At 29.2% G+C, this 16,392-nt stretch overlaps 1 protein-coding gene across 1 annotated transcript; it reads right to left on the reverse strand.

Annotated features, from left to right (window-relative positions):
- Positions 1 to 7,291: 7,291 nt before the first annotated feature.
- LOC131605804 (auxin-responsive protein SAUR32-like) lies at positions 7,292 to 7,660 on the reverse strand. Its single transcript, XM_058878114.1, has one exon. The coding sequence runs from the start codon at positions 7,658 to 7,660 to the stop codon at positions 7,292 to 7,294; it is 369 nt and encodes a 122-aa protein (XP_058734097.1).
- Between the last annotated feature and the right edge of the window lie 8,732 nt (positions 7,661 to 16,392).

Raw genomic sequence — 16,392 nt, forward strand, 5'->3', positions numbered from 1 at the left:
TACCTCATAAGCAACAGGTACCTCGTCAATAACATGCTCAACATTAACTATAACTGCTACGCATCATGGTGTGCGGAAGTGAGCTTGGGACTACTCAACCAATCGTTTTCATTGAGAAACGTTTGGAGCTACTCGTCTAGCCCGTAACTAGGAAGACTCTGCCACATCATCCCTAACCTGGGTTGTCGCTCTATCAATGATCTTGCCGGAAATGTCATGTTTTCCCCTGGTCCTCACTGCAAAATGATAAAATGACAAAAATCATTAAACGAAGGTCGATTTTTAAGTATCTAAGCATTACTGGAAATTCTGAAATTTTCAAAAAAAAAAATGAACTACCAGAAATCCTAAAACTTGTGATACAAATGGATTCACAAAAATCCAGAATTTTCAAAATTGCTGGTAAAAAATTCCAAAATTTTCATAATTTCCAGTAAAAACTTTCGACATTTCCAAAAATTTCTGGTATAAACTTCCGGCAACTTTATAATTTCCGGTAAGTTACTTAGTTTTTCAAGAATTTCCGGTACATCCTCGAAATCCCTGGTATCATTCGAGAGATTTTGAAATTTCTAGTGTAAATTTGTGACAATTTAATCATTTCTGCTAAATTACTCACTTTTTCAAGAACTTCCGATAAATCCTTAAAATTTCTGATATCGCACGAGATATTTTAAACTTTTTTATTGGTTTAAATGAATTTTAAAAATGGTAGAAAATTTCGCAAAAATATTATGATCTTTTGGTTGAATTTAGGGAGTGTAAGATACAATTTGGGAGTAGCAAGTTAAATTCTGAAAATTTGAAGTTGGTATTAAAAGGCACTCTAATAGAGTGTACTGTTTAAAATTTGTTTAGGCCCCCTATGGATTTCACCACCCAACTAGCAGAAGATCCCATAATAACTTTATTTACCAAGTTATTACGTTCATTTGTTTCCTAGTAAATTCTACACTCTTTTAGTTTCTATTTAGATGTCATTTTTACCTTCTTTTTTTTCACACATAATAAAACAACTAATAAATTTTGTCATTTTTATTATTATTGTTTTTTTCTAGTACTTTTAGACTTTGTTTAGAAGTTAGGAAAAGAAGAGGTAAGAGGATTTAAAGAAAAAGGAGTGATTGGATGAAAATAATGGAGAAATTTAGATGGAGTTGTTTTTTTATGTTTAATTATATTCATAATACAATTTTATTGGGCCTGTTTAAAAGTTGATTTTTGAAGAGTTTTGAAAGAGTAAATTTTGGAAAGTAGCGTTTATATTTTGAAAAACATGTGATATTTTTTAAAAAATTTAAAATATAATATACTTTTTAATTTTGACATCTTACAATTTAAAATATTATAGAATGTTAAAATTAATCTTTTTATTTAAAAAAAACAAATATACAAAAAATTTGTAATATTTTAAAAACGACTTTAAGTAGCAAACAAGTTCAATATCTATTGATATAAGGGAATTCTATTTTATTTTAAAAAATAAATAAATTAGGTGTTAGAAAATTATCATCTATAAACTCTCCGGTAAAGCAGCAATATGAAGTGACAATGAGCTTAACAAACTCCAAAAAAACTTAAAAGAAACACATATCTTAAAAATTTAAATAAACATGTATCATTAAATTGAAAAGAAATAGATATATCATTAAAAAAAATAAGAAACTGTTTACATATGTACAACTTAATTATACCAAAAGCTGGTAATTGGCAACACAACTCAAGCTGTTACAATGACAAGACACTGAACATCTGGTATTTTATTTATGATTGTCACTGTTTCGAAAAGAAGTTTGTATCTCCACAAGTGTTTTACAAAACATGTCAAGGTTGCAAGGAAGCCAAAGAGGACCATCTTTTCCATATCCATATTCATTCTCAACATCTTCTAAAAATTGTTTGAACAAAGGGTGATTGAATATTTTGATCTTGATTATGAATCTCTGTCTCTCATCTCCAACATAGACACAAACACAACCATGTGGTGGTTTCTTATGACTGTCTTTTTGCTTTTTGTGCCTTGTCTCTGAACATAATTTGTAATAGCTTCCGCTGCAACTTTCCTCTGCATGCATGCTCTTGCTGCTTCTCAATACTCTCTCACACTTCTTCACAAAATCCATCTTCAAAAAATTCCACCACAATTAAAGCGTCGTAGAGGGAAAGCAAGAAAGAGGCTACTAACTTGTTGTGTTTACTAATGCTAGAGTTAAACTCCTCTTTATATATAGATTGCTAAAGTTTCTACTGTCTCACCTTTGCATATATTTCTCACGGGTGGTTTTTATAGATATACTTATAGATTATACACGTGTTGAAAATAATTTAAACTTAAACAACTTATATTAAAATCATTTTTAAGATGTTTTTTTTAAATTAAATAATTTTATCAACCTTAATGCTATTTTAAAGCTGACGCTACTTTACAGGAAAATTTATAGGATAAACTCTAGCAACCAATTAGTTTTTTTTTTTTTTAATTCATTTTCCTATTATTAAATGTGGTGTTTTAAAATTTAAACTGCTGAATAATTCAGTCAAGATATTTAGAGCTCGTTTGGCCCAACTTTTTATCTACTTTTCTTCTCCTTATAAGGAGATGGAGGGCCAAACACATTTTTCATAAAGCTCTTATGAAAAAAAGTAGCTTTTTTCTAAAGACAAAAAATTGAATAAAAGGAGCTTGTAAAACAGGCGTTGAAACCAACTTTTTTGGAGCTTAAAACATGTGGTCGCGGTTCGAATCCCAACGAAAGCACTTTTCATTAAAAAAAATGGCGCTAATGTAGTAGACGAAAATTTTTCAATTTTTTCTACGGTTCATAACATCTAGAGTTATGTTTTATTTATTCTTTTTTTCTTCTTGTGTTTACATCATCATTTTTGTAGATATTAGTATTGTCCAACTTTTTATTCGTTTTACATCATCGTTTTATATAACATGTGATCATTTTTGTAGTTTTATTGTATAATGATTTTCAATAATAATATTATGAATTTCTTCTACTATACACTAACTTATAGATGTTAATATAACAATTAAATAATACGCATTATATATATATATATATATATATATATATATATATATATATATATATATATATATATATATATAACAACTTTTAAATTAAAATAACTTTAAAAAATAATCATAACCAAACAACTTTAACTTTATTTTAAAAGCTCTTATTTTTAACTTTAACTTTAAAGTAACTTTTAAGACTTAAAAAAGTTGGGTCAAACGAGCTCTTAGTTATTTAACCATCAATGAATTTGTCGGATGGCATAATTAAGGATATGTTTGTGTCAACTTTTTTAATAATAATTTTGATAATTTTATATATTTTTTTTATTAAAAACATTTTTTAAAGATTTTATTTTAAAAATCATCGAATAAAATTTTATTTAAAGTATTTTATCTTTCTATTGTAACTTTTTTAGATATTAAAATTTTAATAAACTAATATAAAATTGAAACTATTTTGGATATTCTTTTATAAATACTATTTTGAAATATTTTACTTTTAAAAAAAAAATTATGTAATATTGTTCATATTTTAATTTTTAATAATGTATATTTATGTGTTATGAAGCAGCCATAGATCCAATATGAAGCAGTCATAGATCCAATATGGTGTAGGTCTAATATCGCCTATTGCATAAATATCATTGCATAAAAATAGTACAATTTGATTCATAATGCACTTTATCTTCTTTATTCACAAATTGATTTAAGTGTTGGACTAGTGCTACCGGGGTCTCCCACTTTAAAGGGTCTCAAATTTGTTAAATAGGCTTAATATAAATACAAAAATAAATATTTTATATATTTAGTTCCATATAAGATGACATGTATATGTCAGCTGAGCGGTTGGAAAAGTGTGGATGATATAGTAGAACCTGTGTTTGATTCTAGAGTTTTTACATTTTATGTCTTTAAAGAAACGCCAGTATAATGTTACATGCTCTAGTTTCTAACACTTAATAAAAACACTTAATGTTGCATTTAAAACACACATATGTATTTTATTTTTTTTTTAAATTTAATGCTGCAATTAAATTAGTCCTTTTTTTCTTCAATATTATCTTTTATAGATGTAAAAAACTTTTTAAAATGTTAATTTAAAATGATTTATATTTTATTATTGTAAATTGAGCATTAATAAATTTGAAATAATAGTTATAAGACCTTGGAAATTTGTAATTTCTCATTGTTGGTTAAATAGAACACTTCCTTATTAATATTATCAAAAATTTCAAAGAATTATTTCATTTTATTAAATGGTATGAATTTTTCTATAAATGAAAAAAGATAAGAGTAAAAAAATGTAAAAGATCTAAACTTCAATTAGTCAAATTTTTATATAATACATCTATATCATTTTTTTTTGATATATTTAATTTGATTTACAATTTTAAATGAAATGTGATTTTTTGTTAATTTGTTGTGTTTTTATTTATTAAAGGCTTAATTTTAATATAGAACGGGGGCTTCAAATTGTTTGGACCGGCCTTGCTAATCTTGTAGGTCTACTATGCGCAATCGCATCAGAGCAGTTTGTATCACCGCGTCAAAAATTTACATCAACAATTCTAGTTCCCAAATAGAACAGTGATTCTATTTGTCAGAATTGATTTTTGAATTCTAAGAATTTCCACAATCAGATCTCTAATTCGATTAGATGTTTTTCTCTATAACACGTGTAAAACCCTCCAAAAACTAATTCCCAAACGGACTTAGAAGAAACTAAAATTTATATTAAAGAAAGGATTTGAATATGTTAGATAAATTGTTAAAATATAACCTATATTATTTCTACGAATTTCCACAATCAGATCTTTAATTTGATATATTAGATGTTTTTTTCTACGACACATGTAAAACCCTCCAAAACCTAATTCTCAAACGGACTTAGAAGAAACTAAGATTTGTATTAAAGAAATGATTTGAATATGTTAGATAAATTGTTAAAATATAACCTATATTATTTCTACGAATTTCCACAATCAAATCTCTTATTCGATTAGATGTTTTTCTCTACGACATGTGTAAAACCCTCCAAAAACTAATTCCCAAACGGACTTAGAAGAAACTGATATTTATATTAAGAAAGGATTTGAATATGTTAGATAAATTGTTAAAATATATCTTATATTATTTCTACAAATTTCCTCAATCAAATCTCTAATTCGATTAGTTGTTTTTCTCTACGACACGTGTAAAACCCTCCAAAAAGTAATTCCCAAACGGACTTAGAAAAAACTAAAATTTATATTAAAGAAAGGATTTGAATATGTTAGATAAATTGTTAAAATATAACCTATATTATTTCTACGAATTTCCACAATCGGATCTCTAATTCGATTAAATGTTTTTCTTTACGACATGTGTAAAACCCTCCAAAATCTAATTCCCAAAAGGACTTAGAAGAAACTAAAATTTATATTAAAGAAAGGATTTGAATATGTTAGATAAATTGTTAAAATATAACCTATATTATTTCTACGAATTTCCACAATTAGATCTCTAATTCGATTAGATGTTTTTCTCTACGACACGTGTAAAATCCTCCAAAAACTAATTCCCAAACGAACTTAGAAGAAAATAAAATCTATATTAAAGAAAGGATTTGAATATGTTAGATAAATTGTTAAAATATAACCTATATTATTTCTATGAATTTCCACAATCAGATCTCTAATTCGATTAGATGTTTTTCTCTACGACACGTGTAAAACTCTCCAAAAAGTAATTTCCAAACAGATTTACAAAAATGATATAATGACAAAAATCAGTAAATGAAGATCGATGTTCAAGTATCTAAGCATTACCAAAATTTCTGAAAATTTTCAAAAAAAAATAAAATTGAACTACCAGAAATTTCTAATACAAATAAATTTAAGGAAATCCTAAATTTTTAAAATTACTGGTAAAAAATTCTGAAAATTTCATAATTCCAGTAATAACTTCCGAAATTTCCGAAAATTTCTGGTATAAACTTCCAGCAACTTTATAATTTCTAGTAAATTACTCAATTTTTTAAGAATTTCCAATAGATCCTCAAAATTTCTGGTATCACACGAGAGATTTTAAAATTTCTAGTATAAATTTATGACAATTTTATCAGTTCTGAAAAATTACTCACTTTTTCAAGAACTTCCGATAGATCCTTGAAATTTCTGATATCACACGAGAGATTTTAAAAAATTTGTTTGGTTTGAATGAATTTTAAAAATGGTAAAAAATTTCGCAAAAATTATATAATCTTTTTGGTTGAATTTGGGGAGTGTCCGATACAATTTGAGAGTAGCGAGTTAAATTCTCAAATTTTGAGGTTGGTATAAAAAGGCACTCTAATAGAGTGTACTGTTTAAAATTTGTTTAGGCCCGCTATGGATTTCACCACCCAACTAGCAGAAGATCCCATAATGACTTTATTTACCAAGTTATTACGTTCATTTGTTTCCTAGTAAATTCAACACTCTTTTAGTTTCTTTTTAGATGTCATTTTTACATTTTTTTTACACATAATAAAACAACTAATAAATTTTGTCATTTTTATTATTATTGTTTTTTCCTAGTACTTTTAGACTTTGTTTAGAAGTTAGGAAAAGAAGAGGTAAGAGGATTTAAAAAAAAAAGGAGTGATTGGATGAAAATAATGGAGAAATTTAGATGGAGTTGTTTTTTTATGTTTAATTTTATTCATAATACAATTTTATTGGGCCTGTTTAAAAGTTGATTTTTGAAGAGTTTTGAAAGAGTAATTTTTGGAAAGTAGCGTTTATATTTTGAAAAACATGTGATATTTTTTTAAAATTTTAAAATATAATATACTTTTTATTTTGACATCTTATAATTTAAAATATTATAGAATGTTAAAATTAATCTTTTTATTTAAAAAAAAAAACAAATATAAAAAAAACTTATAATATTTTATAAACGATTTTAAGTAGCAAACAAGTTCAATATCTATTGATATAAGGGAATTCTATTTTATTTTTTAAAAAAAAATTAAATTAGGTGTTAGAGAATTATCATCTATAAACTCTCCGGTAAAGCAGCAATATGAAGTGACAATGAGCTTAACAAACTCCAAAAAACTTAAAAGAAAAACATTTCATAAAAATTTAAATAAACATGTATCATTAAATTGAAAAGAAATAGATATATCATTAAAAAAAATAAGAAACTGTTTACATATGTACAACTTAATTATACCAAAAGCTGGAAATTGGCAACACAACTCAAGCTGTTACAATGACAAGACACTGAACATCTGGTATTTTATTTATGATTGTCACTGTTTCGAAAAGAACTTTGTATCTCCACAAGTGTTTTACAAAACATGTCAACGTTGCAAGGAAGCCAAAGAGGACCATCTTTTCCATATCCATATTCATTCTCAACATCTTCTAAAAATTGTTTGAACAAAGGGTGATTGAATATTTTGATCTTGATTATGAATCTCTGTCTCTCATCTCCAACATAGACACAAACACAACCATGTGGTGGTTTCTTATGACTGTCTTTTTGCTTTTTGTGCCTTGTCTCTGAACATAATTTGTAATAGCTTCCGCTGCAACTTTCCTCTGCATGCATGCTCTTGCTGCTTCTCAATACTCTCAGTCTCTTACACTTCTTCACAAAATCCATCTCAAAAAATTCCACCACAATTAAAGCGTCGTAGAGGGAAAGCAAGAAAGGCTACTATGTTGTGTTTACTAATGCTAGAGTTAAACTCCTCTTTATATATAGATTGCTAAAGTTTCGACTGTCTCACCTTTGCATATATTTCTCACTGGTTGTTTTTATAGTTATACTTATAAATTTACACGTGTTGACTATAATTTATATTTAAACAACTTATATTAAAATCATTTTTAAGATATTTTTTTAAATTAAATAATTTTATCAACCTTAATGCTATTTTAAAGCTGGCGCTACTTTACAGGAGAATTTATAGGATATCAGCCCATATGAAAATCGACAGACTGTCTCAAGTACTACATCTGATGTTGTTGTTACAACATTTCAGCTCGTGATTGTTAACAATTATGTTTTAAATTTCTTTTCTATTTTTCTTAATCTCCTAAAATCATGCATCAACATCCACTTAAAAGTAATATGGGTATATCAATCTCCTTCCCATTTCGGCTCAGATTTGGGAGGACATTGGTATGAATTTCATCACACATTTCCCATCGACACAAGAAAAAACCATTATATGGGGTGGTTGTGAACTGCTTGTCAAAATATGATCATTTCCTTGCATTACCTACTGCTTTTTCTCCTACTATGCTTGCTGCTATGTTTCTCTCTGAAGTCTACAAGCTTCATGGTATGCCAAAGACCATCGCGAGTGGTAGAGATAAGGTATATGGTCCTATTCCACCGTTGATCCACTCCTACATCACAGGTACCATTACTGTTGCAACTCTCGATGAGACATTTTCGCGTCGTCATGAGATAATTTGACTCATTAAGGAGAATATATCATTGGCTCAAATGTGTATGTGTAATCAGGCTAATATCCACCCCCATGACAACTTATTTGATGTGGGAACTTGGGTGAGGCGGGGAAATTATTCGAAGAAATTAATTGGAATTATGGATGTTGTTTCTGAGAGTCCCACTTCAATTTTATTTCTTTCCTTTTCCTTAGTATACTTTTAATTTTGGTTGAAAATTTCAAAGATTTTAACTCGGCAGTCTCAAGTTGAATCTGACACTCTCCCATATTTTGATAATGCTAAAAGTATCTCTAGTAAAAAATGGAACCAATAGGCCGAACGAAATTTTCGGTAATCACTAAATTTACAAAAGTTCATTTGAAATTTTTAGTAAGTGACAATTTATTTCAGAAATTTTAAAATTTACTATTGTATACCGGAAATTTAGTGCAAATGTGAAATTTCCGATAGTTCTGTAACTCCAAATTTTTAACAATCGCGATTTTGTCGACAATTTTGTACGACTGTAATTGCACTGACAAATTTCTATGGTCTAGAATGAATCTAAAGTTGTATAAATAGGGGTCATATGCTGTTTACAAAAACATCTCAAAATGTATCTTCCTTAATTTTTTATTAAGGCAGAAGTGTACTTCAACGGAGATAAACCTGCAGTTGACTTTCGTCTTCTAAATGGCACCACGTCTCTCACCAACTTGACATCCAAGTTGAATAAGTTGTTGCCTGGTAATGATAACAAAAAGATGAGAAAGACCAGGTTTCATGTAGAGATCATTTTATAGTAGACTAACTAAGGGATCGATCGAGTTTGATGTAAATATTTCAAGATCTATCAATGATATAATCAAGATGTTGAAACATCCAGAATCATCTAGTAGAGTCTAGGTTTTCATGTTTCATTATTTTTAATTTATGTTTATTGTAATGTTTTAAGTTATGTTCACCTTCAAAACATCTAATTGTCAACATATTATACAATAAAAGGTATGGTGGTGGTAAGTAGCCTGAGTCAAAAAATACAAATAATACAACTCTAAAATTAAATAACTAAATAGGCCCCTAATTGGCTATGTGTGCTACCCGAGATAATCCAGTATAAACCTCGCCATATGGATTTACTAAACCCATGAAGTTATCCATAATAACAATGATCATTTGCATGGACTCCTGGTAATCTGTGTCTGGTAGAGGTGGCGATGGAGGCACATCATCAACCGGTATCCCAACATCAGAAGGCACTCCAATATAAAAAGGCCAGGCATCATCCGTACAATCAATAGGTGGAATTATGCAAAGGTGAGATACAGCGAGGTGCCACTCCAGGTAACCATCCTCACACTACGATTCATACTAAACCCTCACTGTATCTCTAATGGCTCGGGAAAAGCGGATGATGTTACTCTGAAACTACTTGTGAATGCCCCTAGCAAGAACATTCGGAACTGGTCGTGGGGATTCCCTAGACATACTCATAGTGTTGTAGACACCTCTCAGGCAAGTGTCTGGCCACTAAGGTCTCCCACCTCATATTACTTGAATATAAAGAAGACTCGTCAAACTCACGGTGGATCTTGTGATCTCTGTATGGTGTCCATATGACATCCACTAATCTTAGAGCATCAAGCCTCCTCGTGTACTCTGCAAAACTACCTGGATGTGATTTCCTGGCCTTCCATCTCCTCACCCGTTGGCTCCCGCAGCGGTATAATGCACCCTTCTATCATAGATGATGGAGAAATACTTATATATCCAACACTTATAAAAGAAGACAAACACAACAAATAATACTTAAGAAAAGTTACAAATAACAATCAAATAAGAACTAAACACCAAATAATAATTTCTAGTATACCTGGAATATACTCACATAACCAGCAAGTTGTCGGGTCTCAAAGACAGTCGCAACTCCAAGTGTTGTATATTGGATGGTCAATGGAGCGCACCCCAAGCCCAACTAGTATGCTCAACGCTACTAAATAACCACAAGTACTGAGCATCAATATAAACATGAGACTTATCTGCAAGGAGAATACATGCTACTAGATGTTGCATGCATGTACGTCCTAGCGGCAGTCTCATACATATGTGCTTCCACAAGGTTGTGGTACATATCTCGAAGCCAAGTAATCCAAATGTGAGTTCCCCTGTTGAATTTAAACTCCTCTAGCATGGACTCCTCAATGACTCTCAAATCCTGAACAATCGTCATACATGTTGTAGACTGGTTAATAACATGAGCAATAAAGAATCTACCAACGATTGGGAGATGAAACAAGGAGGAGACATCATTCAAAGTGATAGTCATCTCCCTAAATGGAAGATGAAAGAAAGATATCTCCTTGTGCCATCACTAAACAAAATCAGTCAGAAGTGAAGCGTCAAGAATCGTTAGTGGGCAGTCAACAAACTCTAAGAGACCAAAATCAACAATAATACGCCTAACCTGTTGAGGCATTGAACGCTGTGGGAAGTTCTTCATCTTTGAATTGTGGGATGTCACCTTCAGCGCCAGATGGTCCTGTAACAAAATAAAAGTTAAGAAACTATCATAGAACTTTCAACACATCACACAATAATAATAAATAAAGTGAAGTTAAACATAATATATATATATATATATACACCTCTGTTAGGAGTGAATTAATGGTAAATTCATGTGTTAATATAAGTAATTTCTTTTCTAAACTAATGCAAATTGTGATAGATCCATAGGTTTTTAGTAAGAATTGAATTGAATAAGTTTAGTTCATGTTGTAAAGCAAATCGAATCACTTGTGGGTACTATTGATGCTGGTTTGGAGCTGAAAAGGAGCTTTATAAGAACAAGAAGAGGAAAGAAAGCTAGAAGTCTCCAAGGCAAAGCAAAAAGACGAAGTTTAACAAGGGCGCGCCGCGGGAGTTCTAGCCGGCGCCGCGAAAAAGTCTCTGTTTCTGACCGCGCCGAGCTCATTCATTGCCGCGCCGCGGCCGCGACGTTTCAGGCCCAAAACTTATAAATAAAAGCCCTAACTTCCAAGAAAAGGGCAGATCTTTTGTGAGCGAAATTAGGAGAGCATTCTGAGTTTGAAGCCGAGAATAACAATCGAAGGCCAAATCTTTACCAATTGAAGATATTCCGTTGATGAAGATGAATCCCTCTATTAATTCTTGTGTGTTCTTCATGTCTATGGAGAGCTAAATTCCCCTTGTTGAGTTTAAGGTAGTAGTTAACCTATGAATATACAATACCATTGATTCTTTCCTATGAACAATTGTTTGAATTTATTATCAATAAGAAACCTTGTTTTTATATTAAATTATCGTGGAGTCTTTGATCGAAAGAAAAGATTCTAACTTTTGCCCTAGGTTACTATATTGATTCAATCTCAATTTGCAGAGATGGAATTGTGATTGAGTTTTCATAATTATCGTTCTTTATTACTATTATCAATATTGATATTTGGAAAGATCGAATCTCAAACCGGTAAAGTTTATCTAATTTGATTTGCAGACATGGAATCATATTTGAGGATAAGTGAAGATAGTAATTCAAATGATTGTTCAATTGTGAATTAATTAACAAATTGTATAGGAATAGGTTGATGAACCCTAAAGCTCAACATATCTCCTTAATCGTTAACAAACTTTCAGCATTTGCATTTAAATTATTGTTTAGATTTGATAGCATTATAATCATAAAACAAATTCAACTACTTGTTCTCACTCAAAATAACTAACTATAGAACGGCAGTGATATTAAACCAATCCCTGTGGATACGATATATACCGAAAATATTTACCCACAAATACTTTCAACAACCTCTCCGTGCCATAATCTATATGCCACATGGTCAGCATACTCCGTGAACACTGATCGATCATTAGGTCCTCTCGGGAACGATTCATCAGTGTGAACAAATAACTATGTAGAAGCACAAATCGTAACGTTTGTATCATCAATAGTAAGAGTATCATCATTAGCAATAGGATCTTTGGGAGGCATCATTTCATCAGCAACCTCCACATTTGTGACTGACACCTCTTTGTAAAAGGTACCACATTTGAAACGACCACCTCCACACCAACAGGTACCGCATCAACAACAGGTACCTCATCAACAACAAATACCTCATCAGCAACAGGTACCTCATCAACAACATGCTCAACATCAACTCTAACTGCTACGCATCGTGGTGTGCGGAATTGAGCTTGGGACTACTTAACCAATCATTTTCGTTGAGAACCGGTTGGAGCTACTCGTCCAGCTGTAACTGGTCCTCACTGCAAATGATAAAATGACAAAAATCAGTAAACGAAGGTCTATTTCCAAGTATCTAAGCATTATCGGAAATTCTGAAATTTTTGGAAATTTTCAAAAAAAATGAACTACCCGGAATTCTAAAATTTCCGACACAAATGGATTCACAAAAATCCGGAATTTTCAAAATTGTTGGTAAAAAATTCCTAAAATTTCATAATTTCCAGTAAAAACTTTTGACATTTCCAAAAATTTCTGGTATAAACTTCCGGCAACTTTATAATTTCTGGTAAATTACTTACTTTTTCAAGAATTTCCGATAGATCCTTGAAATTCCTGGTATCATCAGAGAGATTTTGAAATTTCTAGTATAAATCTGTGACAATTTTATCATTTATGGTAAATTACTCACTTTTTCAAGAACTTCCGATAAATCCTCTAAATTTCTGATATCGCACAAGAGATTTTAAAATTTTCGTTTGGTTTGAATGAATTTTGAAAATGGTAGAAAATTTCGCAAAAATATTATGAACTTTTAGTTGAATTTAGGGAGTGTAAGATACAATTCGGAAGTAACAAATTAAATTCTCAAAATTTGAGGTTGGTATAAGAAGGCACTCTAATACAGTGTACTGTTTAGATATGTTTCGGCCCGCTATAGATTTCACCATCCAACTAGCAGAAGATCCCATAATGACTTTATTTACTACACTCTTTTAGAGTTTTAGTTTTTTTTAGATGTCATTTTTACTTTTTTTTTTACACATAATAAAACAGCTAATAAATTTTGTCATTTTTATTATTATTGTTTTTTTTTCTAGTACTTTTAGACTCTGTCAAGAAGTTCGGAAAATAAGAGGTAAGAGGATTTTAAAAAAAGAAATGATTGGATGAAAATAATCGAGAAATTTAAATGGAGTTGTTTTTTTTAGGTTTAATTTTATTCATAATACAATATTATTGGGTATGTTAAAAAGGTATTTTTTGAAGAGTTTTATTCATAATTACAAGTGTATAATTTTCTCTTACACGTATGTAAATTTCTCCTATTTTCACTCACTAAATAATATTTAAGTACATTTGTCATATTTTCATTGAAAAATCGTAAGAACCACACGTAAAGAATTGTATCCAAGTTTTGTTCTTTAAAAAATAGCGTTTATATCTTAAAAAATATGTGATATTTTTAAAATTTTAAAAAGTAATATACTTTTTAATATTGACATCTTATAATTTAAAATATTATAAAATGTCAAAATTAATCTTTTTATTTTACAAATATATATATATATATATATATATATATATATATATATATATATATATATATATATATATATATATATATATATATATATATATATATATATATATATATATATATATATAACTTATAATATTTTAAAAATGATTTTAAGTAATAACAAACAAGATTAATATTTATTGATATAGGGGAATTCTATTTTATTTAAAATAAAAATTATATTAGGTGTTAGAGAATTATATCTATAAATCTCAGATAAAACAGCAATATGAAGTGACAATGAGTTTAACAAACTCCGAAAAACTTAAAAGTAACATATATCATAAAAAATTAAATAAACACGTATCATAAAAATGAAAACAAATAGATATATCATTAAGAAAACAAGAATCTGTTTACATGTATGTCCAACTTAATTACATTATAAGCTGATAATTGACACAGAACATTTGGTATTTGATTTATGATTATATATCACTCTTTCGAAAAGAAGTTTGTATCTCCACAAGTGTTTTACAAAACATGTCAAGGTTGCAAGGAAGCCAAAGAGGACCATCTTTTCCATATCCATATTCATTCTCAACATCTTCTAAAAATTGTTTGAACAAAGGGTGATTGAATATGGTGATCTTGATTATGAATCTCTGTCTCTCATCTCCAACATAGACACAAACACAACCATGTGGTGGTTTCTTATGACTGTCTTTTTGCTTTTTGTGTCTTGTCTCTGAAGATAATTTGTAATAGCTACCGCTGCAACTTTCCTCTGCATGCATGCTCTTGCTGCTTCTCAATACTCTCTTACACTTCTTAACAAAATCCATCTCAAAAAATTCCACCACAATTAAAGCGTCGTAGAGGGAAAGCAAGAAAGGCTACTAACTTGTTGTGTTTACTAATGCTAGAGTTAAACTCCTCTTTATATATAGATTGCTAAAGTTTCAACTGTCTCACCTTTGCATATATTTCTCACGGGTGGTTTTTATAGATATACTTATAGATATACACGTGTTGAAAATAATTTAAACTTAAACAACTTATATTAAAATCATTTTTAAGATGTTTTTTTTAAATTAAATAATTTTATCAACCTTAATGCTATTTTAAAGCTGACGCTACTTTACAGGAGAATTTATAGGATAAACTCTAGCAACCAATTAGTTTTTTTTTTTTAAATTCATTTTCCTATTATTAAATGTGTGGTGTTTTAAAATTTAAACGGTTGAATAATTCAGTCAAGATATTTAGCTATTTGATCATCAATGAATTTGTCGGATGGCATAATTAAGGATATGTTAGTGTCATTGTGTCAACTTTTTTTATTATAATTTTTATAATTTTATATTTTTTTTTATTAAAAACATTTTTTAAAGATTTTTATTTTAAAAATCATCGAATAAAATTTTATTTAAATAAATTTTCATAAAATATTATTTAAAGTATTTTATCTTTCTACTGTAACTTTTTTAGATATTAAAATTTTAATAAACTAATATAAAATTGAAACTGTTTTGGATATTCATTTATAAATACAATTTTGAAATATTTTACTTTTTAAAAAAAATTATGTAATATTGATCATATTTTAATTTTTAATAATGTATATTTATGTGTTAAAAGCAGCCATAGATCCAATATGAAGCAGTCATAGATCCAATATGGTGTAGGTCTAATATTCGCCTATTGCATATCGTTGCATAAAAATAGTACAATTTGATCCATACACTTTATCTTATTTATTCACAAATTAATTTAAGAGTTGGACTACTAATCTTCGGAGCCGGGCTCCTCTTAGGGTGTGCGGGGAATGCTAACGTAAAGGGTCTCCGATTTTTTAGGGTCTCAAATTCGTTAAATAGGCTTATAATATAAATATAAAAATAAATATTATATATGTCTAGTTCCACATTTGATAACATGTTGTACGTCAGCTGAGCGGCTTTGGATGATATAGTAGAACCCGTGTTCGATCCTATAGTTTTTATATGTCTTTAAAGAAACACACATAATCTAGTTTTTAACCCTTAATAAAAACACTTAATGTTGCATTTAAAATGCACATATTGTTATAATAATAAAGAATATTATTATTATTATTTAGAAATTTCTATCTAATAGTCAAATTTAGAATAGTAATGACAAATTATTGGTGATGTATAATTTGTCAAAGATAGAATAGTGATACTAATTATAATAGTAATTTCTCCAATAGTATAACTACACCTCTTTGGTAAATGTAAAATACACACTAAGTTTTACTTTGAAAGATAGAAAAGTTCCATTCCACTTCCTCCATCATTTTCATAGTTGGCTTCATAAATTCAACTTAAGTTAGGTTCAATATCTAGTTATTCTTAACACGTTATCAGCACGATCGTTTCTATCAGAAGTGTTTACTACACTAGATATAATC

This window comes from Vicia villosa, linkage group LG5 (assembly GCF_029867415.1).
Source record: "Vicia villosa cultivar HV-30 ecotype Madison, WI linkage group LG5, Vvil1.0, whole genome shotgun sequence".
Taxonomy (NCBI): Eukaryota; Viridiplantae; Streptophyta; class Magnoliopsida; order Fabales; family Fabaceae; genus Vicia; species Vicia villosa.